The 25,583-nt window shown below is 40.9% G+C and overlaps 1 protein-coding gene across 1 annotated transcript in view; it reads left to right on the top strand.

Moving 5' to 3' along the window:
* Positions 1-734: 734 nt before the first annotated feature.
* Positions 735-25,583, top strand: part of LOC130691031 (neuroligin-4, X-linked-like) — a 34,923-nt gene continuing 10,074 nt past the window's right edge. Inside the window, exons 1-5 of the mRNA XM_057513937.2 lie at positions 735-1,169; positions 9,840-10,659; positions 20,994-21,149; positions 25,092-25,166; positions 25,409-25,534. Of these exons, the coding sequence (XP_057369920.1) occupies positions 10,200-10,659; positions 20,994-21,149; positions 25,092-25,166; positions 25,409-25,534 (817 nt within the window). The 5' untranslated portion in view covers positions 735-1,169; positions 9,840-10,199. The remainder of the gene's footprint in view (positions 1,170-9,839; positions 10,660-20,993; positions 21,150-25,091; positions 25,167-25,408; positions 25,535-25,583) is intronic.

The following is a 25,583-nucleotide window of genomic DNA, read 5'->3' as shown; positions in this document are numbered from 1 at the left end:
TAAATTTTTTTCTTTCACATTAGTGTTATTCCAGCGAAAGAGAAAAAAAATGAGGAACAGGAAACAAAAAAGAGCGAGAACAAAAGGGACGTAACATAAAAGACACGTTTGTCTGTTCCTGTCCTTTTTTTTATTTTTTAAAAAAAAAAAAAGCTCTTTCTGTGTCGAATCCTTTCCGTCCACTGCGCTGTTGTTCTTCCTTGTTTTCCCCGAGCTCTCGACCGACATTGTCTTATAAAAACCGCCACCACCTCCATCGTCTTGGACGTCAAAGCGGAATAAAAGAAGGACATCGTTGACGAAGAGATGAGGAGGTAGAAGATGTTTGCACGAATAAGATGTGTTTCAAAAGAGAGGAGGACACACCACAGATAGGGAAAAGAAATAGAAAGAAACAAGGATGGATGAGGAAACGCCCTGTTGTCGTCAACGTATTAGCGCATGCCCAGTTGGGCTGGATTGATCACGCAGAAAGCTTCCGCAAAATGCAGCCGACTCTAACCAGACCTCGTTTTCTATACCTCCCACGAAAATCGGCCGCTCTCATTCCTCACGGCGGACCAGAGCTTCGGGTACCAAAAAGCAAAACGCAGAAGTAAAACAGGAGTGGGGAGGTTGGTATGAAGGGAAACAAAATAAATGCGTCGTCAGATGAGCAGGAGGGAAGAAGGCGCAAGAGAGTATCGCACAGTAGTGGCCGTCGCCCGTTGTTGGATGCTGCAGTTCCAAGTCAGTCTTTGAAGAGAGAGGCGACCTAAAGTTTCACTGTCTCGCTCGCTCAACCAAAGTGGTCTCCGCGTCTTCTTCCACAAACTTTTTTTTCTTTTGCCTATACTACCGCTCCAAACAGTTTGTACTAAAGTTTGTGAGCAGCTTGAAAAAAAAAATGGATTTTGAATGATGAAACGGAGTGTCTTGTTTGTTTATTTTTTTTTTTTCAACTTGTATTCGTCGTTTACACAACTATATTCTGGCGATAGGATTTGAATTGTGCGCCGTCGACGATGAGAACCGGTGACGATAGCATCGAAATTGAATGTGAGGTTGAGAATCACTTTTCTCGATTAGTGCGGCATCATCAAGTACGCTGGATGACATCACCTTAAATTGGCTCTTTCTGTGTTCAACTAGACCGCATTTTACGCAACAGCAACGTCAACATTATTCCTGTAAGTGTCTCATTTTGAAAGGTATTTCATCCTCCTATGCAAAACAACTGACGTCCAAACAAGAACAGGTTATAACTCCCAAATATATTTCACTGTGATTTGATTACGCCCGCGACATGAGTGGAGGCACGGTGAACGAGTAAAACGACTGTTTTAGCAATAAACAACAACCAAGCAATAACACGAGTAGCCGCATAGTGGGCGAAAGTGCGTTGCAGTTATTGCGTTTGCAACGAGTTTCAGTATCGGTGGATTTCTCTTCTCTGCTTTTATTTGCTAGTGCTGATTGTGTCTGATGAAGACTGAAGTTTTATGTTCTTACCTCATTCCGAGTTTTATGTGAAAAACAAACATTGTTAAATTTAGTATGTAACCACCTGGCTGTACATGTAGGACAGGTAGCCCTTCACAGACGCTCGAAATGTTTTGAGCATCAGGGAAATAACACCAGGAAACAAAAGAGGGAAATATGCAAAGGGCTGGATATTTAGAAACGTTAAAATAATAGGAAAATGGTAAAAATCTATTGCTGTTAGATGAAATGGAGTGAATAATATCGAATACGAAATAGGCTAATCCTACGTGACAGACTGGAGATTTCTGAGTTTCTGGCCCAATGTTCTTTTGCCCACTCTAGTAAATTCCGTGTTGTAATAAAGTTCACGCTATTGTTGTACTACGAATAAAAACAAAATATATTGTCTCGGTCGAAGGATGCGTCTATAAAAATAAAGAAAAGGAAAATCCTCATCCAAAGAGAAAACATGATTGAGCGAAGCGGGTGTAGGTCCGTGGGCGTTGGACCATCATCATGTACATAAGAAGAAGAAGAGGGGGACAACAATCCGTGTTGTATCAAATGATTGGCTGTGGTGTGTCTCAAGCGGGTTAGTCGTCGGGGAGTAAATATACAACAAGATTTTACGACGAAAATGCAGCCTTACCGCTCCGTATGCAACGCCGAGAGGAGCACTAAAAAGGGTGAAAGAAAAAATTCCGTTTTGTGTAAACACATGGAATATAAGCAAGCAAGCCGGCAGAGAACCACGCGCCACAGAGTATATGGACAGTATACAAACACAAACAACAAAAAGAAAACCTCAAACTCTCTTTTCTTTTCTGCTCTAGTGTGGCTCGTCGTCGTTCCGGAGTATGACAACTCACGACTTTTGCATGTGTGCGCACCCCTCGCTATAGGTGTAGACAGGGCTTCCCTTTCTTGTGAATGTGATAGATGTTGTCGTCTTCATTTGGTTATAGCGAACGCAACGTTTCGGTACGCATAAACCGACAGCCTATATGGCTCCTTTAAAGGCTGGTGGACTCAGATAGTGTCCCCTCTGCTATTCCAATTCACGCTGTTTGGGAAACAAGCTCTCAAGATGGGAAGTTCTGCTTATGTAATAAACGCCATAACGTATCATTCTGTTCAATATGAATACGTGCCAGTACACAGACGTGCAGTAACCGAACTCATATAGAATCAGCAAATGGAGGAATATGAATAACTGGCTAAGCTTTTCCGCAAATATGCGCCGTCTAATTGCCGACGACAAATAGAAAAATGTTGAGTGAGTTGAGAATTAAGGTCGCCTTAGTGTATTAGAGACAACATTCTCAAGGGGGGAAGAGGGCTACTCGCAAAAAATCCTCAACAACTTCAGGAAAAATGGGCCATGTGGAAAATACGTTTGAACATAAGTTTGGTGCATTATTTCGTGCAGGCGTGTAATGTGTTTTGCCTTTAACTTGGACTCCTATGTTACACGCAAGGAAGACGCGCATTTGCATGGAGCCTCGAAAGAAACAATAACAATAAACAGAGCCGTATAAAAGCGATTCATTTTCATCACGTCTTGTTGGCTCTTCACAGTACGGGCCCTTGAACCCCATCTTTTCATTCGTAACAGGGATTGAAACTCGTTTGAACTAGACCTCTAATCCTTACGGTTTCTATCGTATAGGAGGGCTGTTGACTTTACAATTCAGGCCACGTTAAGAGAAGCAGCAAACAGAGAGACTGCCGCATGGCCTACACCAACAATAAACGTTGTGAAGAGAACGAGAAAAACGTGGACGTGTCAAATGAAAAGTAAAATCTCCTGCTTTTTATGGATTTTCTTCAGCTAATAAAATCTGGAAAAAAAAACAAGAAAACAGGAAGCTTAAAATTTCCTTTAAAAAGTACGCCGTCAGCATTTTCTTATCGATGTTTTCTTTAAGTGCTCCTTCGTTCCCATTTTTCTCTTCAGTAACAGCAAACTCGATGACTTGAATTAAAAAGGACAGAGAATGAGACGTGACACGTATGCATCCGTCAAAACGCACAAGTACGCGTACACGACTTGCGATTCAAACGAGATAACATAGAAGTCAACGTTTTCTATCAGCAGCCGAGAAAAGGGCAAACGCGACGAGTGCCAACGAGAACGACCTCTTTCTCCAAATGGCTATAGAAAAGCCGCAAAGGGTGAAGAAGGGACACGGACAGCAGATGGGTGGCTTTTAATAACACTAAAGATTATAAGGAAAAGAGCAAGCAAAGACGTGGCACTTATTAATTTCTTGGTCCTTAGTTCTGTTTAGAGTCGCGTGACCTTTTTTTTTTTGGTCGAGATAAATTGACTTGTTATGAAACCTGCGCTAACCAGATGCACAATTACAAGAGGCAAACACATGAGAGTTTTATTAGTTTATATGTTCAGAGCCCGTATCATCCTTTCGTCACATTCATTGATTTATTCGATCCTATTCTCCAGACGTTCGCCTTTGTCATGGGAAACAAAGCCAATGTCAGTTCATTCATTTTTGACAAATATACACCGCAGTGGATGGCATATGTGTGTAGCTACGGAATAGACTGACAATGTCTGCATTTAATAGTGCAGAATCAAGCGGTCACTTGACTTGCAAAAAAAAAAGAAATGGAAGAAGTTGCTGAAAAAATTGGCAGCTTTCAGTTACAAGCACTGTCTTTTGTTAACGAGTGGTACGTCACCAGAATAACGTAAAATCTAAATTCAATGATAAAAGAAACTTTTTGCACATCTTCAATTCAGTTTTGCTAAATTTTGATCGATTGTTTAAAATTAACAAACGGTTCAATTAGCGTTCATTTAAGAAATAATAGCAACCCATAACGAGGACGTTATTGAACTGCATCCACTCTGACGTTCAATTTTTCTTTTTCTTTCTTTATTATTGTGTGACTATGCCGACCAGAAAATTCCTAATCTGAATACCGAAAAAAAGGAAGACCTCTATAATGTCAGTACACATATAGTGTATACACACACATGATTCTCATGACATTCCAACTTGGAATTCGAAGCGACAGAACTTGGCTTAGTAAGATCTCCCTCTATTTCCGACTTTTCCATCGGAGGTTACTTCCTCTTGTTCTTTTTTTTTTCTTCCCTTCGCCGTCAATGTCGTCGACTCAGTCATGGCTTATACAGTCCTCATATAATAAATACTCTAGTCGCTTCCATTTTGTTGTCGTGGCTGCTGACCTTTTCTTCTGCACAAGTTCCAGCAACGCGGCCCCTGTGAAATGAAAAAAGAAGAACTTGCAAACAAATAACAGTGGTCCTATATATATAGTCTACTGAATGGATCGGCATGTCATCGTTTTACTGGCAAAGAAGAGAACTGGCAAGTGGGTGAATTGAAGGATTTGATGATGGAGGAGAGTGTTGGGCAGCCCAGAGGAATGGTTTTTCTGGATCTGTTTTTCATACTGCCGAGAACGAATGACAGTTGAGTTGTAAGCAGTTTAAATATAGGAGACGAACGATGAATAAGGCTTGAATAGTTATCAAATTGAGTTACAAAAGCAAAGTACGAGTGGGGCAAAGAAAAAAAACGAAAATCAGCTAAAAAGTTGATCGATGGAGGCCAGCGATTTTGGCTGGCAACTCGTCACGTAGCCATTGTGATGTGAACTTGGCACTCTTTTGAGTGGAATGTTTTACTGAGCTACCGTCACCGACAGTTTCGGGTCGATCAGTACGATGTTTACCCCGTCCATTGCATCACTCAATTATCCCTATCTTTTGAAATAGTATACGTGGTATTTCAATTTCTGTATCATTACACAAGCAGTTGGTTCTTAACTCGATATTTTTTCCGATTCCAGTTAAACAAGAATTCCGGACATGTTGGTGAAACAGAGCAAAACTAAAGGAATTGGGCAAAATGAGAAAAAACTCGGTCTTTCTGTCCGTCTACGTGGAGGTGAAGTGTGTATTCTGTAGGCGATCATCCATCCCAAATGCTGGATCGATGATCGGAGGGGATTTCGAGGTATACATAGCTGTAACATCAGCCGGACGCTGAAATTGAGGAAAACAGATATTGCTCGTAGAAGAGGACGAGCACCGAACTTAACTAAACAAGAAAAAAAATGGCGAGTGAATAACGCAGTAGGCTATAAATGAAAGAGGGGTGAATGAAAAAAAATGTGTAGAACGATGACGGAGTGGAAGACCAGCCGGCCAGAGTAAACAAGAAAATGCACATACTGCATATAGTTCGTCACGAAAGTTGATGTATGTGCGCATCGCATATGTAGTTTATTTTTTCGTGTGCACCAGCAGCACATCGCTTATAGTTGACTCAATGAAACTGCCGTTTCTGCTTCTATAATTTTCTGTCAACGTCCGGATGTCGAGCTGGATTCAACCCGGCACTGGCATATACGCACCGTGTTCCATACTTCCACTATCAAGCCGACAGTGCGTCATCCGTTTTGGCTTTAGATAATAGAGCTGACGTAGCCTCTGTCGCTACGCCCTTCTCGGAGATTAAAGTCAAAAATACGAAATGAGCAAAGTAAATGGAAATGAAAGAAACAGACATAAGACAAAAAGAACTGATTCAAAAACAGAATGGGAAAAACAAATATTTGTACCAATGAATTGCAAATTACTGTGCAAAAAGAAATCGTGGACCGGTTAAAAAACAAAAGAAGAGCAGATGGAATAGCAAAACCATAGAGCGAACGTGAATGATGTGGCAACGATCAATCGATCCGCACTAGAAAAAGGGTTACCAAATAGGTACAGTATATGTACACGTAAGACATCATCAACACGCAATCCCCGTGGCAACCGGAAGACAAAAAGAAAAGCATATAGGAAAAATATATATTGTACATAAAGCCTAAAATAGTTCCATGTTTTATTTTATTGCGGATGCAAGAGCCATTGCAGTTTGATCACTATTCAAGTCAGTCATTAAATTACGAAGAATCAACAGTGATTTGCAAGCCACTGCATGTGTTCGTTATCTCTACACATTCATCGTCCATGAATAATCGTCGCATCTGGAAGTCATATTTTTAACAGCGTGATTCCTTAGCGAATCCAGTTGCTGGACATTTGAGCGAAGTTTGAAAGCAGTTTGACTCTCTTGAACGTAAATTAATCAAGCACGGCATTAAGGTTGTTGAATTATACGAAGAATTTCATTTTTGTTCTATCGTTTAAGCATTTCGTATCAACATGCGTCAGCTGTGTCTTTTCGATCTGCATAGAGCTTTGACAATCGACGTCATCTAAACTTGGGTCTCCATTCTTTATGCATATTCGCATCGGATGTTTTCCCACTGGTCATCTGAACAAAAAATGACGCACTGTCCGCTTCTGTGGACGCGTACAATAAATATGCAAGTGCGAGTGCAAACTCGGCGCACTCGTCGTAGTGAATAGAAACTCTAAAAGGAATGATGTATGCCATTTTTGTTGTTTTTTTGCTTTTCTCGCACACCATATGTTTTACTTTTCAATTCGAATAGTCTGGAATGGAGGAATCGTCAGCTGCAACGTTCGCTCATCACGGCATTTGCGATGAAAAATTGACAATTGCGTACGAATTGAGGGCATCAATCGATGACAGATGAATGCCTATTTCTAGCAACGCTTTTCTATTCAATAGATTCGAAGGGCTAAAATCATTTTATAAAATCTAAGAATAAAATAAACTTTTTGGATGTTTGCTCTTTATCCTTGTTTTATTTCTGGATTTAACTCTCGATGATGTAAAGATTGAATGAAAAGAGGGCCGCCTCAAACATTACGAATGCGAAACCTCAAGCGCAAATATAGAATCCGTTCCTCTGTTAAAGAAAAACAAAAACGGCTCTCCCCTCCAAAAAAAAAAATCGTTATTTATGCTGTAACTATACTCACAAATATAACGTGAAGGATTTCTATCTCACTTTTACATTTCCGCGTACAACACGACAGCGCTAGGAAACGAAGAATGGAAATATCCGTATTCAAATTTCCAACAGGGCATCCCTCTTGAAATTGGACGAAAAGGGGGAAAATGGAAGGTATAAAGCTCTGGCAAAGTCAAGTGTTTCAGCAAACACAACTTGATATTTTGCTTTGTGTTTTCCAAAGTACACGTTGGAAAGTTTTTCGTTGCTGAGTTGCTCGTGTTCGCATTTTATGTCGGAATCAACGTGAATATTTTAGACGTGACAAGATGCTGGGGGTGGGGTAGATACAGTTCTTTTGGATCTCGTTAGAGAGTCAAGACGATCCAGTTGCACGGCGATGACAAGAAGCGTAAAACTGCAAAGCGACGTTGATGGATTGTGAAAGTCAGCCGCGAGTAGGGCACCAACTTCCGTAATGGCGACCGGTTTGGCGTTTGGAGACGGAACTGTACATGCGGGGAGTAAACAAGAAACGAGACCCCAACCGGACGTAAAGTCTGTGACTGAATACGAAGCAAAACCCTGAAAGTGTAAGGTTTTTTCGCCTTCCCGTTGACCGTTCCGCTTATTGTTTTTTTTCTTCTGTTGATGCCATGTGTTATACAAAGAAATATGGGGAAATAGAAGTTACTACGTTGCTGCTCTTCAGTCCCACGTTTCTTTTCCTTTCTTTGTTTTGTAGTTTTTTATTTATTTTTTCTCTTCCTTTATAATTTACTTTTTACCATACTTTCGTTCTTTTTGCTATGGTCCCAAAACATTTGATTCAACTTTTTTTTTTTACGTCGCTTGCGGTTCTTGCCACTTCTTCCGGGGTCACTTCTGGCATATGTTTTAAAGACAGCCGTAGTTGCAATGCTAACAATCTCCGTGATCGATATTTTATGTTTAAATGGTCTGTCGCTCTCCCTGCCAACATACTTGAAAGCAAATAGTCGTCAATAAATTCCCGCACGTTGATGCGGAGAGGTGTTGGGGTCGCGCCTGGCGAAAAGGTTACTGTCTTTTCCTGAATAATAATAGCTTGCGATTCATATGCAAAGGGGAATCTTTCTTCCGCCTTAAAAAAAAAAAAAGAAGTCGATCTATTTTTACGTCCGTGCCCATAGAGAGAAACGGTTATAGATATGGCATCGATCGAAACTAGAGGCAAACCGCAGGTTCCATGCGGAGTACAAATTTTTTTTTCGGAAGAAAGAGAACATGGCCCGCTGGAGGGATAAAAGAAACACGACGGAAATTTATGTGTAATCGATTGATTTTATTTCTTCTCAAAGGCCTTTGCCTCAGCAATGATATATTCAATGGACGTATAAGCTCTGGAAAAAAAAGCATTTGAAAAACGGAAGAAACATAAATTGCTTTTCTTTAAATCAAATGGCAGTCGTTTGCTGCTGCCGTCGTCGCAGGTTGTTATTGAATTTACCGTTAAAGTGAATGACTGCATCAAAGTGAATTCAGAAAGAGTGGGAAAAACAACTTGAAGGACATTGTCATCAAGCAATCTTTGTGTTATTGTATCTGAAATAGCACGTGAGCGACGAAAATTTTCCACAAATGTTCGGGGTAAACATGTCATCGTTTTGTGTAGCTTTGAACTTTTTGATTTGGCTCGACCCCTCAGCAAAGGATCACGCTGATTTTAATTGGGTACATATACAGTATACATATATACTGTATATATGGGCTTTTTTGTCAAGACGTGATTCGTGACAAAAATAGTTTAACGGGGGCAAGAAGCTTGCGTGAACATCGTTTCAGAATGGCGCTGTCAGCTATGGTTACATCGATTTCTTTTCATCTTTTTTTCTCTCTCTCTCTCTTCTTCTCCTAGTGCTGAAAAATATGCTCTTGAAATTGTTAGCCAAGTCACGACAATCTTTTTTTTAACGCCGGCTGAATGCTTAAAAATGAAATCCATTCTTCTCGATGAAACAGCAATTCGTGGACAGGAAAGTTTTTAAATCCCGCTGTCTCTGATCGTCAAATAAGTTCAATCGCACTGGCAACAGGACGACGAAGAAATCTGCTGCCACGCCATTATCGGCGTTGGATTCTCTCGTGACGGCTGTTAATAGGCAAGCTTAAACAAGGGCGCAAAAAAGAACAACGTGAACTGTCTGAGAATTGTAAACGACCGTGACGATTTCTCGCAGCGCAGAAACATTCAATTAAAAATAGTATAAAGCCACTTTGATTGATTGAATTTCTTTTCCTTTGTTTTCGAAGTTTAACAACAACAAAAATACGAAGATTCTGTTTGGCACAAGCGCATTCAATAGGCACAAAGCAAACTAATAGTATAACTAATGGAAAAGTTGTTGTATACGTGTTGTTCTTTTCCTAACTAGTTGATGCCTTATTATACCTGTTGCTAAGTTATGCAGTCTGTAGCTATAAGATACAGAACTAACATTGTTTCTTCTTCATATTTTTTCTGTCAGGCGGTGTAATTTCGCTTGCTCAGCAACAGCTGGCGCTTTGGCGACAACGCTGAAACATTAGACGGCCAGAAGCCAGTGATGAAACTATCGCCATCTTTACTTGCATTTACTGCTCTAAGTCATCGTGTTCTCCCTACTTGGATAAATGCAATCGTCTCCGGCTCATCAAGTGCTCGACAACTGATCAACAAGTGCAGTGACTCTCGAATGTTTGTCCGTCGTAACGTGGTTTCAACGACGAAACACTGGAGATCGAATGTTAGGTGGACCGTATTAATTCACAGTCGATCAATATCAACATTCAACTCTTCCATATAATTCTCAGAAGCTCGAATCTGCTTCAATTGTTCCGTGTTTGACATGGCGACGAGACGGGTCGTCTACGTTTCGTCTATGATTGTACACAGTTTGCTTTTACTACAACTGGCTGTTGGCGGTTTGCTAGCAATTTCTGTTGGGAAAACGTCACCCGGACCGAGTGTCAAAACTCGATATGGACTAGTCCAGGGTCTCATTGTATCCATGCCAAGTCCGTTGGGACCCATTGAAGTCTTTCTCGGCATTCCTTACGCCACACCGCCCGTCGGCATCAACCGGTTCAGCCCGACACGCAATCCGCAATCGTGGCCGGGCACGCGTATGACCGACCGACACGGACCGGCCTGCCCGCAGCGTTTTCCTACCAACTTGGCTAATGAAACAGAATCTCTCAAATTCATGTCGAAAGCCCGAAGAGATTACCTGCTCCACATTGAGCAATCGCTGGCCAAAAATCAGAGCGAAGATTGCCTTCATCTCAACATTTACGCTCCGTTCCAGGGTAAGTTCAGTTCACACCCGTTACGTTCAATATTGACCTAGCCTAAGGCCATCAAGCTAAATGGATGCGCCGGAATGGAGAGTGTAGCGAATTTAAGTGCTTCAATGAGAAGACACCTAAGGGTTCTGTCCGTCCCGTGAAAGCTTGAGTCTGAAAACTCGTGCGAACTGCTTTCAGTTTCGCATACAAATGGCAAAGTGAAAATACATACTTGAGTCTTTTGCTGCTTATCATTCGACAAAGTAACCCGCCCCTCTCTCCCTTCATCGCAATACAAGAGATAAATAGAGTAGCTTCAACGTCAATGAGCCCTTCAAAAAGATAAAGAGCTTCAAGCGTCGGGAGCGTTTAGATTTCGTTTGCGCGCAATTTTTCGAATGGAAAAAGTTCGTTTGCGCGGAATTTTAAATGGAAACGTTGAAGGCCATCATCATTGATGAGGGGACCCGTTATGTATACGATTGGCTGAGAACTCTTAGAGCGTATCGGTTTATGTCATCATTGTATCCATTGGATCTTTCGAGAAGAGAAAACCACTTGGGGTTTCATGTCTGCAATTAAAAGAAAAAAAGAAGGATGTCTAACGATATCCCGGTTGAATGATTTGTTACGATCGATGTTGTCCACTATGTTACGCACGTAATTTGGTACACCACGCCCCGATGAGGACGTCTTCACGAATTCACGACGTGCGCTGTACTTTGGGTGGAGGGTCGTTGCGAATCGACGATGAAGTGTATGTTCATATACTCGGTTTGGAAGAAAACAAAAACGTTTGGATAATTCTCAGACGATTCGTGATTGGGCGTGTCGTTTGCACGGTTCCTGATCGTCATCCTCTATTCTTTTACGCTCTTTTTTTGCCCTCTTTTCTGCCAGATTTTTCTGTTTACTGATTGCCTTTTTCTCGACAACAACCAATAGAAAAGCGCTTCAATGCGAGTTCTTTGCCAAGGGGGCGACAAAAGACTCCCTCAATTTCTTTTTATTCTTTTGAGTTCTTCTAACACTGGCCCCGCGTCTTCAGCTTGAAAACCCGCCTGCGGCAGCCTTAATTGACACGGTTTCTCATTAGCGCTATCACGATTGCCCTATGCGCTCTACCTCCCACAAGGCTGTATGGGTTTTTCATCCCGTCCTAATTCACGCAACAACCAAGTTCCAGTTGTTTCCTCCGCCCATTCCTCCCTTCTTTCTCTCTTGTTCTCCATCTCGCAGAGCCAGCCTGGGCACGTGAATTGTTAAAGTTTACAGACACTAGATCTTTTGTGTACCTCTAGCGCCATAACCTAACCAAACTGCGAACTATGGAGGGGCTAACTTGGCCAAGACTCTTCAGGGAGAAAATGCCCGAGGCGTTGGCAAAATACAATCCCAACATGCGAAAGCACGCCGGCGTATTGCTCGCAATGTACCTCGAAACCCTTTTTCCTTTTTTTTTTTCATGGTATAGACAACAAGAAGTTGTATTGTGTTGCTTTGATCTTTCTGACGTTTGTCCTCGTCTTTTCTTTTCTCACATAGAGCCAGTAGCCCTTTTCTCCCCACCCGTGCGCTTTTCCCCCGAAAACTCTTTGTTCCATTTGTTCGCGATGCAGGGCGAAAACGAAATAGACGTTGTGCGTTGTCTGGATCGTGCGACGTTAAGTTGTAAGAGCGAAAGCCTACCACCTTTTCAGCACGCATTCTCTTTTCCTTTCTTACTCTTTCTTTTCAAAAAAAAAAAAAAAATAAGTTCTCTTTCATCTTTCCTAGACTATTTTTATGTTTCGAGGTTAGGTCTTTCTTTCTTTCAGCCTCTTTGTTTCTTGTGAATCTGAAAACCTCACCAACCAGCCAACCAACCGTTGCCAAGGCGATTGAAAAAAAAAAGAAACGATAAATCCTGCGACTTGGAGCTGCTGCTCTGCTTATACGGGGTGTCTTTGGCTTTCATGCTATAGCCACTAGAAGAACGGAGAGAGAGAACAGTCGGCAACGTACGTTTCATTAAGGCACTCGCGTGATGAGGCCGGAGCTATTCGCAGGGACGTCTTCTAACAGCTTCAGCGTGAACAACTATTAAGTGGGCGATCGGAGCGACTCGGTATCCTTGTCTGTTGATGGCAATGAAAATGGTAGAAGAGTACATCCATTTCGACCCTTCAAGTTTGGTGCTACCTTGTTCAGACTAACAGACTTTGTTACTCTGCGTCTTCTCGGAATGTACATATATAATGGGACGTCTTTAGTAAAATGAGAAAAAACGGAACAAAGTGGATATGAAAGGGTGCACTAGGTTGATGGCTCAAATGGAATCGCATGAACGTTTGGGGATCGACTACGTCACTTTAATCTTCTAGGGTGTTACCAGCGAGAAACACGGTGCCAACGAGTTCACGGATCCCTTTTATGCTTAATCGTTTTTCACGCTTGCCCGTATACAGTTGGTCGCATACGCATAACATCTCTACATTCACCTTGATAGTATTACAGAGTAGTACTCTATTCATTTGCGTAGCTTCACAGTTGAATGATAGTGATCCTTGCTGGGCGGAAAAAAATGGCCGATATATTACCTTTACTATTTCCTTTTCCCCTAAAGATCGATATAAAACGTGCATAGATTGAGGCCATTTGTCAACGATACTAGACGTTGTTGATAGAAATAAGGCTCTATTTCGTCGGGGAAATTCAATATTGAATAATGGTAGCAATACAAAGCCGATGGGACCAAGGAATAGGAGGGCAGTATACGTTGCCCATTCCATATAAGAAAGCAAAAGTTGAAGCAGCTTTTGGTAAATAAAGATTCTTGTAGTACAAACTGACTCAGTTGTATTGGATGTGTGAGCTGTATACAACGGTCAACGGCATATAGTAGTTTTAGAGTGACCACCCGAGAAGAATGAATGGCCGTTGTAGGCACTTGTGAGCTTTCTCATATGAACTGAAAGGTCCTGCGATGTTCGTCGCCCGGCAACAAAAGACTAACAGCGAACATACGTGTTGGTAGCCACGTCATCATTCGTCAGGTTAAAAAAACCTATTGTCAATAGGCACATTGCATTTGATTTGCAAGTTACGTTGTTGTTGTATGTGTACGACGGAAAAGGCTTTCTTTATTTACCATCGTTCAATTGGGTTTCTCTATTTTTCTCGCCATCACCAAAGTAAAAGGCTATACAGTGTCCAGGGCATTGTTGAGTGCTGACCACGATTTTCCTGGGAAATTCCAATCCGTATAAGCTTGACGTCAAACAAAGTCGCAAGTTTGGACGTGTCCAATCGATTGGTCATAGTCTTAGTTTTTTTTTCCAGGGAAACCGAAATGAAACGAATAACAAATAAGGACGGACTAAAAGCTCAACGGTTTTGAAAGCAAAGTACAAATGCGCCGCATTAACAGATTTGGCCGTTCCCGTACAGCAATAGCATTTAAAATGCAATACTGTATGCTGTGTTTATGTATCATTTAATGTACATCGTGGATTTCGGGAAACTTTTCGTCAAACGACTGACAGATTAACATGCCATATATTAAAAGTAGCGATATTATCTGACGGCCTTATATAATCATTAACTAAAAAAAGACGGCATTGTTTCGTTAATATACTGGCAAGGCGTAAGATTTCCATAGCAGCAACTGTATGGATATTGCAAGATGCCAAAAAAAGGGAAAAAATATATATGTACACGTATTTATTATGGAAATAACATGGAAATATATCATTTATCACCCTAGAGCAGACATATACACAACACTGATATACATTTGTCGAACACTCCGGTATTGGATAATTCTGTTATGCAACACCTCTCAGTATTTTTATCCAATGTTCTGCATTGCATTGTCTTTTATCTGCATCCCATTCAAGCTCATCTAGCACTTGGCCCTCTCAATATCTAACAACAAAAAATGTCACCATTGGTGCGGTTGTACAAGCGGCTTTCACTTTTATGTACAAACTTATACTTTTGTTTTTGATATTTGACTAGTAAGGCGTACAAGAAAATCCAATTGATAGAGGAAACTTGACTGACAACAACTTCGGGTGGAAAACGCATTTCTCCGTGCATGACATTGCTATAAAAAAACCGCGATACAAAAAAAAACTTTCACCTTTTCAAACACCCACATAATTTTTCTTCTTCCGGATGTCTCTTTCAATGAAAGATCCGGCTGGAACGTGGAATTGCGCTCGCTTTGCCAAGCGACTACACCGCATCGTTTCTCTCCTTATGGCCAGCGTCTTTAGGTGACACGACAATCGGCTGATTTACGAGCCAGTTGGCTATACCAGAGCTCCGCTTCCTTTGGCCAGTGTACTTACTTTCTTGCTTTAAACTAATGTAACTGGCTAGACGATGAAAGAGACGTCCCTCTGTTGCTATTTGTTCTCTTTTTCGCCTATTGGTTCCCTGAAGTCAGACGACCTGTCCCCACGCGCACATCTCATAAATCCTTCGTTTTTTCCCCTTTTTATCTTTAATTTTTTTTCGTCCGTTGCCAATGCAAGAGGTTCATGGATCTTTCGAATCCTATGAACTGCAAGCTCATATAAATGGGGTTTTATTTGAAAACAACACCTTCCAGTTTTCGTGACCATTCGAAGCGTTGCAAGGCAAAGACAAATGGTCCATTTTGATTTGTTTAATGATGGCACAAGGGACTACTATAAATAATTAGACGAAGAACCGCTAACATAGATAAATGAAAATGAACTGCGGTCGATACGGCAATCCTTATGTATTAAACAGAATTTCCCTATTTGCTTCTATTCGCTGGAGCCACACGTATAGGCAAACGAGATCCTTTCAATTATAAGTGCGGTGTTTGTTATTTTTCTTATTTTTTTTTTTTGCTATTTAGTAGGGAACGTTGAGAAACTCTTAATAGCTACTACAAAATCTTAGATTCGGAATTGGATGCACCTGAATAGTGAAAATCCGTAGCAGTGCCATTAAATCGTGATAAATAGGTATCTTTACTTATTCCATTAAAGCGATAGTTTCGCTCGTTGCTATGGAAACTCGCCCAGAGATATGAGATAAAAAAAAGCTACGACTATTTTGTCTTTGTATGAACATTTTCGTTGATGATTCAACTTGCGGCTCATGTACATCTACAACTGAAGAAGTGTCTTTTTTTTTAATGGTCAACATACCCGCAGGCTGGACAGCTACGCCGTGCGACATTAGCAGCCGCACTGCGTGCAAACGTGAGGCATTGCGGCACATAAGTGCATACGCTTCCGACGAACCACGATGAGACAGTCTATTACAACAAAGTACAAAACGAACAGAAGGAACAAAGAAAAAAAAAAGACAGCCCAGAGTTGGATGCCGCTGGAAGTTTGGAGCAAAAGTCCATGTCTGCTCAACAAGATTAGATTGCCGTCCGGCGGTACTTGTCTCTTAAAAAAAGATGACTGTGGTAAAAAAAAAAAAATGCTTTTTATTCCCTGCAACTAGAAAATTGATATCAAAACCTCGCCACAAAAAGGTTAAAAGAAAGCGTAAAAACAAAAAACGAAGGGGAACAACAAAGCGATGTTTTTCTTCCCCCAACAGTCCGTCCAACATTTACAATTGCAAAAGTGGAAATAGTCAGTTGCTATTGAATTTGAAGATGACGCAACATCTCCCTTGGTACTATATATACCGTTCTCTAGACATCGGCTGGCGTTTCGGTAACATAAGCAGTGCGTACACACGGTACATACGTCAGACAGGCTTCAAAGCCATTCAAGACGTACGTCCAACCCATTGGAAGACGTCTCCCTACATAAGCCCTTTGGGAACTATTTTTTTTTTAGTCCAGTTGCTCAAAAAATAAAGCGAAATAGTTCCTAAATAGTGGCGAAGGATTTAGACCTGTACAATGTGGCAGTTTCGATCAATCCCTATTGGGGATTTTGATACGTACTTGTATTGGACAGAGCACGACAACCAGTACTGACGAAAGAGAAGACTACTGGCGGCCGAGTAGGGAGAAACAAGTCGAGCAGCATCCAATTATCCCTGGAAAGTAGTGTAATACCCGGTACTGTAGACCTTCTCATCGGAGTACAGAGTTTCGGGAAAACTACTAAGCAAGTTGTCCCAGCTGGTAGTATAGAAGACTTCGCATTTTCTTCTCTTCTGCTGTGTACGAGTTGGGCATATTCAGGCAGCTGCATCACTCACCATTCGTGTGCAAGAAAAACGAGAAAAATGTTGAATAATTCATCAATCCAGCCCCCTCAATTCAAGTTTGGTCGGTCGGATCACCTTGTATAACATTTGGGCCGAAAAGAAAGTAAAAAACTAGAAGAAAAAACATGAGAAAAATAAGGAGAAGAAGGAATAAACAGAGAAATTGAAGTACGTATAGCAAAAAGAAGAAGTGAAGACTGATGCAAACTGACGGCGCGTAGAGGATGGATTTCCCTATTTTTTTCTCCTACTGGTGAAAGATGGGGATAATAAAAAGACGAATCGCAAGGGGAAAATAACTGAGACAGCGCCTGACCCAGTAACATCCACACACGAAAAAGAAAAATGTATCGTGCGGGCCTGGGGGGGGGAATTATCGTCACGGCCGGTTGAATTATGGAAAGTTGAGCCCGCTGCATTGGGTCGACGCGTTTCTTCGCCAACGGGCAGCCACAATACACGCGACCCTAGTGATGAAGATGAATCCATACTGCCTTAGCTAGTGGCTGCACGAAACGCCGCCACGCAGTCACCGACCTTCTACGGTTCACTGGGTTTCCAGTCGGCCGCCAAAACTGTCGCTATCCTGGTTGACTTGTAGACGAACCGAGAAAGAAAAAGCTGGAAAAAAAAATGTCTGCAGAATAATTATACGTGTTTTGTTGCGTAATTGTGGCGGCGTTTGATCCCTGCTTGTGGGACGGGGCCAAAAACTTCAAGTAGAATATCCTTGTTAAGCCAAGTTCTAATCAAAGAGTCAACTAGTATTCACACATCCGTTCTGACTCAAAAGACAATTCAAAGATGCCAACAATCGAACAACAAAAGTGATTGTGTGAAAGAATAAACGTGAAACCACCTGCACTATAATTTTTGGACCTGATTCTCGGAAGGTATGAAGCAAGAGTAAACATTTGATATCATACAAAAATGATCTAACTGGGAGAAAGTGAAATGAAAATGGAAAACAAGGGTGTTGGAGAGATTCACGAAACACGAGCACACGATAAAATGCCAAAACAAGACCTGAGTTACAACGCACAATCTTCTTCCAGCTTCTGTTGGATGTATCTCTTGTACTTTTTCCCTTAGAGAGGTAGTTTGCATAGTAGTGGACGTGTGTAGGTCAATTTTAACAACAAGAATTGTCACTTGCATGTGTGTCTTGAAGGAACAGCTCACAAGTGTATACCCTGGCACTTCAGACAACAAGATTTACGAAGCAAGAAGAACATCATTCACGCGGGAGTTTAGATCTGTGGCCGTGTGGTGAGCCGAGGGACGAGCGTGAAAGTGTCGCAAACGGAGGGGGAAGAACGTAGAGGATGAATGGTTCATCCAAGCATAAAAGTGTGTGTATACTATAGAGAAAAGCGACGGGGTTTGTAAATAGTTGGCTAATAAATTGTTCGTTGAAATATTACGCGTGAAATAAGTAGCTGGCACGGTATTCTCAATTCTACGCGCTTTGACTCGCAATCCTGTTATAAGGTCCCGTAAGTTTGAACAGGTTCGTGTACAGGATAAATAGTTTCAAAGTGCGACAGAGGGTGAACGAAGAAGAATAAGAAGGGAAAAAAGGAATCATTTGAAGCGGGCCGTGCAGATATGTAATGCTTCCAACTTCAGTTGTTTATCGACGAAAAAGCAGCACGCAGCCAGCAAAATAACAGATCTGTTCAATTTGTCTTTTGACGCAGTCACGCAGAGAAAGCCATTCATTTATGTGACCAAAAAAAATAAAAAGGAAGGCAATCGTTGTTGGATATTTTTATTTTGGGAGACATAAGCTGAGAAATACAACCATTTGTCTCCTTTCCGATGTTTATAAATAACATGGCATGAAGCTCTCGCCTGAAATTAGCCTATTAAACATAGGCGATCTACTTTTTTTTCTCTCGTGCGTGTAGAAATTTCACCCGACAGGCCAGCACCTATCACCTTATTTGTCATCATGCGCCACATTTCAAATATGGATTTGTTTTTAAAACTTTGTAATAAAACATCTCTTTTATTTACATGTCTTTAAGAAGGGAAGACTCTAATAGGTGAAACGATTGTGTTAATTCGATACAGGCCAAACGTCAGTGAGTTTTATGTCTGTATGTACACAGCTCACCAATACTTAAACAAACAACTGCTTTTGGCGATAAGCCAGATTATGATGACACGACTGGACGGCTATATAAACTAATAACACTTGGGAGTGGGTATACTTTTTTTTTCTCTCCTCCGCCTTTTTGGCCCTTAATAGACCATATACTAGTCTTGATGAGGCCAAAGCAACTAAGTCAAAGAGCATATAGAAGACAGTCAGCTGTGGTGGATGATTCGGATCCCACTCCATCAGTCGGGCGTTGTCCTTTAGCCTATTCTACTCGACTAAAGGATCGATCGTCAGATTAGATTATCAAACGACAAACAGCAGCAACACAAACGCTCGCTAACCATTAACAATAATAATAAATGAAAAAAAAAAGGCGTAAAGAAAAGCATCACATTTCTAATGTCCACCCCAACAGTTATTAGGTTGACAAATCGACTCGTTAACAAAAGACGGGATGCGACAGGGAAAACAGACAGATGAGTCATTGCCAAACGCTCGCATGCGTTATCATCGGAAAACAAATCCAAAGTCCACACAATTCTTGTTTTATCGCACAAACGGTTTGCAACTTGCGAACGTCTTAAGAGAATTAGAAATACGTTTAATATACAAGAGCATCTCTCGCTGATGCTAACACATTCAGCCACGCCTCTGGTCTATTCCTAATGGCATTAGCATCTAAAAAGTAAAAATTGTAAACCTAAAGAGATTAGTATACACTGCGGACGAGAGTTACATACTTCGGACGCTGTGCTTCTCAGGCCGGCCGTGGCGAAGGATCAATAACGTAGGGGATATAAGAGGTCTATACAACGTGAAATATAATATAGATACACATGATTGATTGCACTCGTATGTTGCCTCGCCTTCACATTTGATGCAATGCAGAGAAGAATATTTTTTTTTTGATTATCAATAGAACAAGAAAATACAGCTAGCCTCATTTATATAGATGAAATCCTTTTTGCCCTTTGATGCTCTTCGACGTTGCTCGCGATTTTAATTGGACGGTGGATCTACACAGACCTGAAATCTGTACAGGGAAGAAACAAGGTAAAGCCTTGATTGCTAACTGCAAGCGCGTGACGTAAAATGACGTCTAGGCTCAACGGCACACACATTAAAAGACGCTATATATACTTGCTTGGTTGGCTCTAGCGTGTATACGCAGCCTCTTTTCTTTCTTATACTTGCATCTTCAATTCGGCGGCGCAAAGGAAGAGCTAGATGCACAATGGTATCGTAGATTCGTGGCCGAGCCACTCCAATTCGACGAATTAGCCGTGCCTGAACGATTAACGAGACGTGCAAGAAGACGAGCGAAATAGCCTACATGATGGGCTGTGGTCTTAGTCTGACTGGTTGGAAGCCCAAAGACGTGCATCAGGACGTAACGAAGGAACGAATACTTCCGACCCATGTTGCAACGCCATTACTTCTCGCACTGCATCAGCAATATTTTTCAAAGAAAATAAAAGAAGGAATCAAACGAAGATCGAATATCTTTATCGAAGATGCGGAATATTTGGCCTGTGCCTCTCTCGATTTATTCAGAAAATAAAAATCCCCGTGCAGGCTATACTTGTAAGATCTCAACGGGAATATAGGTTCGATTGCATCTTTATCATGAAATTGGATTGAAGATGATTACATTATAAGAATAAATCAAAGGTTCGAAGCTGGTGGATTGGCCGTGGCTGTATAAAAACGCAAAAGGATCTCCATTTGGAATTCTTGTCACGCTAAATCACGATGGCTGACTGCTTTACGGGTACGGCTAGCGAATAATAATAATAAGTTGGGAAACTGTGCACTGTCCCCACACTGGCGACAGTCTCCATTTCTTCTCTATTTATCCGACGGTCAGTTCGACTTTTTAGTAATCCGATTATTGTGCTCTATCTTCCAACTGTGTCCTTCTAATATTGCTTTCATTTTCATTTCGCCCCGTGCATATTGTCTAGTTAGTTCTGTGTACTAAGTATATGTAAATGATATGACTAATTTACAGTTTTATTTGAACATTTTGTTATTCTTGTTTCGTTTACAGGTCGGCCGGGGAACACAGTGGATCGTCTTCCAGTCATCGTCTTTATTCACGGTGAATCGTTCGACTGGGGCTCTAGTCACCTCTACGATGGCTCCGTTCTCTCCAGTTACGCAAACGTTGTTGTCGTCACCCTTAACTTTCGACTCGGTGTTTTAGGTACGTCCCAAAATTTGATACGCTTTCTTTGTTGTTTTGTTGCCAAAACATTGTCTACGTCCTGTGACGTAATCCGATTTGTTCTATTGTCGGGGAGAGCGGGGAGCGTTCGTGAAGTTGGGACAGTTTTAAACTGAAGAGAATTTAAGAGGAAATCAAATGAAATGTACAACACTTCACAAAAAGATGGTCTGAAACTGTTGGCATGGAAACCAAAATTACATTAGAACATTAATGGACTACAATCAAATTGAGGCGACCAATTTAAACTTTCAAATGTATATATTCATTTAAAATTTTTATACAAGGATAGAAAACTCCCGAGACTTTGATGCTGAAATCCCTGGTTTGAATCTCCGTAAATCCCAAAGCAAAAGAAATACCCAAGTTAGACGTGGAAATATTTCATATAGCATCAAAAAGTGTGTGCCCTATAGTTTTGTATACAAGAAGTTGGAGGGTATAGTGAATTTATCGAAGAAGCCTATACGTTGTTGTTAAACTTTCATTATGTCAAAGGTATCGTGCCTCGAAGGTCTGAAAGGATCAGTTTGGTATTAAATAGACGGTGTGAGAAATGTGAACAACACACGGCCCAACACGTGAAATTTCAACAAAGTTCAGAAGCGCACAGCTACACAATGTCCCGATGGCGACAAATAAATATCTACAGTGTTTGTAATTGTTTTAGTTGAATCGAGTTGTTGAAAATTATTTTTCGGCTGGCTTGATATCACATAAGACGAACCAAAGCCGCCGATTTATCTGATGGTACTGGACCAAGCGAGACCTGATTTCAGAAAACAATCGGGGCGGAAGACAAATCTCATATAGAATTAGACACTGTTCGTAAATTCTATCCCGTATGGCTGATATTTAATAGAATCTGATCTGTTCCCGGTCAAGAGAAAATGAATCCTAATCTAGGCTACTATTCTCTTATGCAATACCGGAATAGGGAAATTGTAGCCATTTTTTTTTCACGTGTGACCGAAGAGTATCAACAACAGCAACAAGAAGTCCTCAGTGAAAAAGACTATAATGTCTTTGTGAGCACTCAATTTTGCAGACGACAAGCCTCTCGATACTCATACAAAACAGGCAAAAGAGAAAGAAAAAAAATCGATGTTTAATATCCATCTTGCCGATTGTCAGCTATTAAATCGGCTTAGACGGCCAACAATATATATATATATATATACGACAAGGGATATATAATAATATGGTTACGCTGCTCCTGCTGCTGCTCTCATTCGTGTCTACATGCTGCGTACTATATTTCTTCTATACTCGTACTCAAAGAGCTCTCGTCGTTCGGATCGTGTATGGAAGGTCCGGCTGGCGCACCATTAGGAGCGGGCATTGATTGATCGCCCGAGTGATTCCTTTTTTTTATTATTATTATTACTCTTTTTTTTCTCATCTCAATACATACGTTTTTGCTTTGAAATAGCATGCCTTTTTCTATTTTCTTTTTCGACCGTCTTCTGTTCTCCTTCAACTTCCGTACCATCTTCTTTTACGAGTTTTTCATCCTAATACAACCGTCCCTTTTTGTTGCTGTTATTCTACACTTTTTCCCTAGTAATGCTATGCCCCGGCTGTAGGAGTGTATATACGTGAACTTGTTCCAAGACCGATACTTTTTCTTGAAAGTTTCCTTTTTTTCCCTTGGCTTTTCTCGTCGTGGAGTAACGTGCGTCCACGTCACATCTCTTGTTTCATACAATAAGAAACCCAGGTCGATATTGCGTAAAGGAATCGTTAATGCAGGCCGACGTGTTACTCGCATAAGGCGGCCGATTGGCCCTAAAATGTTTCTATGGTCTTTTGTATAGAGACCATATCAACGGTGTTCCAATTCACGAGGAAAAGAAGATTGGGGGCATCAAAAAGGGCGTTGACCTTTCTTTTATACATACAGTATATATATTTTTCTAGTTTCCTTTCAACTTTGTATGTGTGCAGGGCACAAAAATAAAATGTCCATATAAATGGAAACTTGAGTCAACAAAAGCGGGGAGGTGAAAGGATGTTATTTTTCCTTTGTGATCGGGAAAGAGAAAGCGTGATCGCTCAGCATTAGTCTACACTTTTTATATTCTGTGCTTTCTCCCTTTTTGCTTGGCCCTTTTTTTTCGTTTGTTATCATTATTTGATGCGCTTCGTTTGAAATCACTTTCTCGAGTAGGGTATTAGCTTATAACCAGAGAGATGGAAAAAGGAAATGGAGTGCCTCTTTTATTTTTGATCACAGACACGTGTCACCACAGATTGGAATAGTCGGGGTAACAAGCGGAGCTGCACAGCGTAAACCTTTAGTTGCACAAAAACGGGGGGGGGGGGGGGGGGGGGGGGGCAGCTATTTCTCTAAGTTTCGGTTATTGCAAATTATTTAGAATGCCCAAACTTGTCATTTCCATACAATTTCAGACGGTACGGTTGGATTACCACCATACGCAGTTAATATTGCGAAACATAAAAGTCTTAACAATTAGACTGTGTTTTGACTAGACTATGATGAATTGGTGCGATAGACTTTACCATATGTCGATTGAAAGAAGGACATCAATGAATCCTCTAACCGTCATCAGTGAATCAAAGATCCAAGCTCGTGTGTCTCCTTTTTTCTGCAGTCCGTCTTTTGTTTTTTGTTCTTTGTTTTCTTATTCGTGTGCCAATAAGTTACCTTTAGCTTAAGATGACCGAAACGTAAACATATATAACATTCCATTCGATTTGTGTTTTTACTAATGAACGTATAAATGATGGCGCACTATAGTGCGGAGCGCTCCGTGGCTGCCAAAAAGCGAAGAGAATCAAAGAATCAGATAATCAGAACAATAGAAGTACAGGAAACAATAGAAGGCAAATAAAAGTGCAGTTCTAATAAAAGATGCATCATCAATTACTTTGCTGCTACTGGCTGCTCTGTAATCAAGTTTAGGTTTAGCGAGTTGTTCTGGAACCTGGCCGGAATGCAATGGCTTCTCGCTTAATAACTAGCCGGTATATACGGAACCACCAGTCCTGCGATGCAACTTCCTTTATATGTACGTATATGTATATAAAGAGAGACAATATGGACTAAATCTTAATTGCGAATGCTAGCAAATCGATCCCCGTCAGGGTGCGCGCGCATTTCCTTTAGTGATTAATAAACACGGAAGCAGTGGGCTTCTCTTGCTGCACGTAGCGAAGCATATACACACTGTTGTTGGCTTCAAATCGTGAATTTCATATCTTTTCAGGCCTATTAGAAGATGGTTTCTCCTATATGTAATTCAGTTCTTGCGGCTTATTTTGCACAAATGACAGGCTTGATTGTAGAGTCACTGGGAACTTTGCCTTATTCCTTATATATTGTGCCTAAGGGAGGAACTCGCCGTTGACGTGCGGACAAGCCAGGGAAGCCACTGAACAGTGGCATAGCTATGTAAAGGTTTAGTTGTCTCTTTTATGTTCGTTTTGTTCGCAGAAAAAGATAAAAGGGAAGTATACAGCAAAGTGTACAATAGCATATTAAGCAAGAATATTTCCCGGCTATATAGTCTCGCCAATTTTCTCGGTTGAGTTCCTGTAGCGGGCAAAACGTAACTTTTGAATTCAAATGCTATATAGAGTTACTTGTTTAAGACTCCATTATATACGATTTCTGTAAATAGAACACATACCAAATTAGTCAACGTTGTTAGCCTAAATGTATAGCCTCTGTTCGTGCTGGATGATCAAAGGAACCGGTAGTTTGTTATGCGTATTTTGATTCAGTCATTGTCCGTTTTTCTTTTTTTTTTTCAAAACGAAGTAAAAATGGCAAAAAAGATACGACATTGTGAATCCTATCATTAGTTTTTCATGACGTAGATATATTTAAAACCGGAACGCGAGGCTATTTATGTTGCTAATACTTGTCTTCTCAAAATTTCGCAATTTGGTTTGCAGGATTCCTTAATATCGGTCGCTGGCCCAAAGGCAAGCCTCGTCTGGCCAACTTTGGACTGATGGATCAAGTAGCGGGTAAGTTAGGTGTATATTTTCTATGTAGTCGCATCACCTTATTCTACATATATGAGCCAAAAATCAACGCTGATTTGCATCATACTATTAAATTAAGTTTCTGAACAATCTAATTTGCCATTTTCTATTGTTAGCCTTGGCAGAGCAGCAATAGACTGTTGTTTCAATACGTTGAATTCGTCTTTGTTCTAGTTGCTGTTTACATTTCTTTTTGTTTTATTTATTTCTATTGTCTGTTGAAGCTTTACATTGGATACAAGAAAATATCCAAGAATTCGGCGGAGATCCGGCACGTGTCACCCTAGTCGGATTCGGAGCAGGTGCTTCATGCGTTCACTTCCTTATGACGTCACCTGCCGTCGTGAATGGTAACAAGTGTTTTTTTAATGCGTTTTTTAGAGGATCTTCTTTGTTCCA

Source organism: Daphnia carinata, chromosome 1 (assembly GCF_022539665.2).
Source record: "Daphnia carinata strain CSIRO-1 chromosome 1, CSIRO_AGI_Dcar_HiC_V3, whole genome shotgun sequence".
Classification (NCBI taxonomy): Eukaryota; Metazoa; Arthropoda; class Branchiopoda; order Diplostraca; family Daphniidae; genus Daphnia; species Daphnia carinata.
The sequence above is the reverse complement of the archived record's forward strand: the minus strand, read 5'-3'. Positions and strand labels throughout refer to the sequence as shown.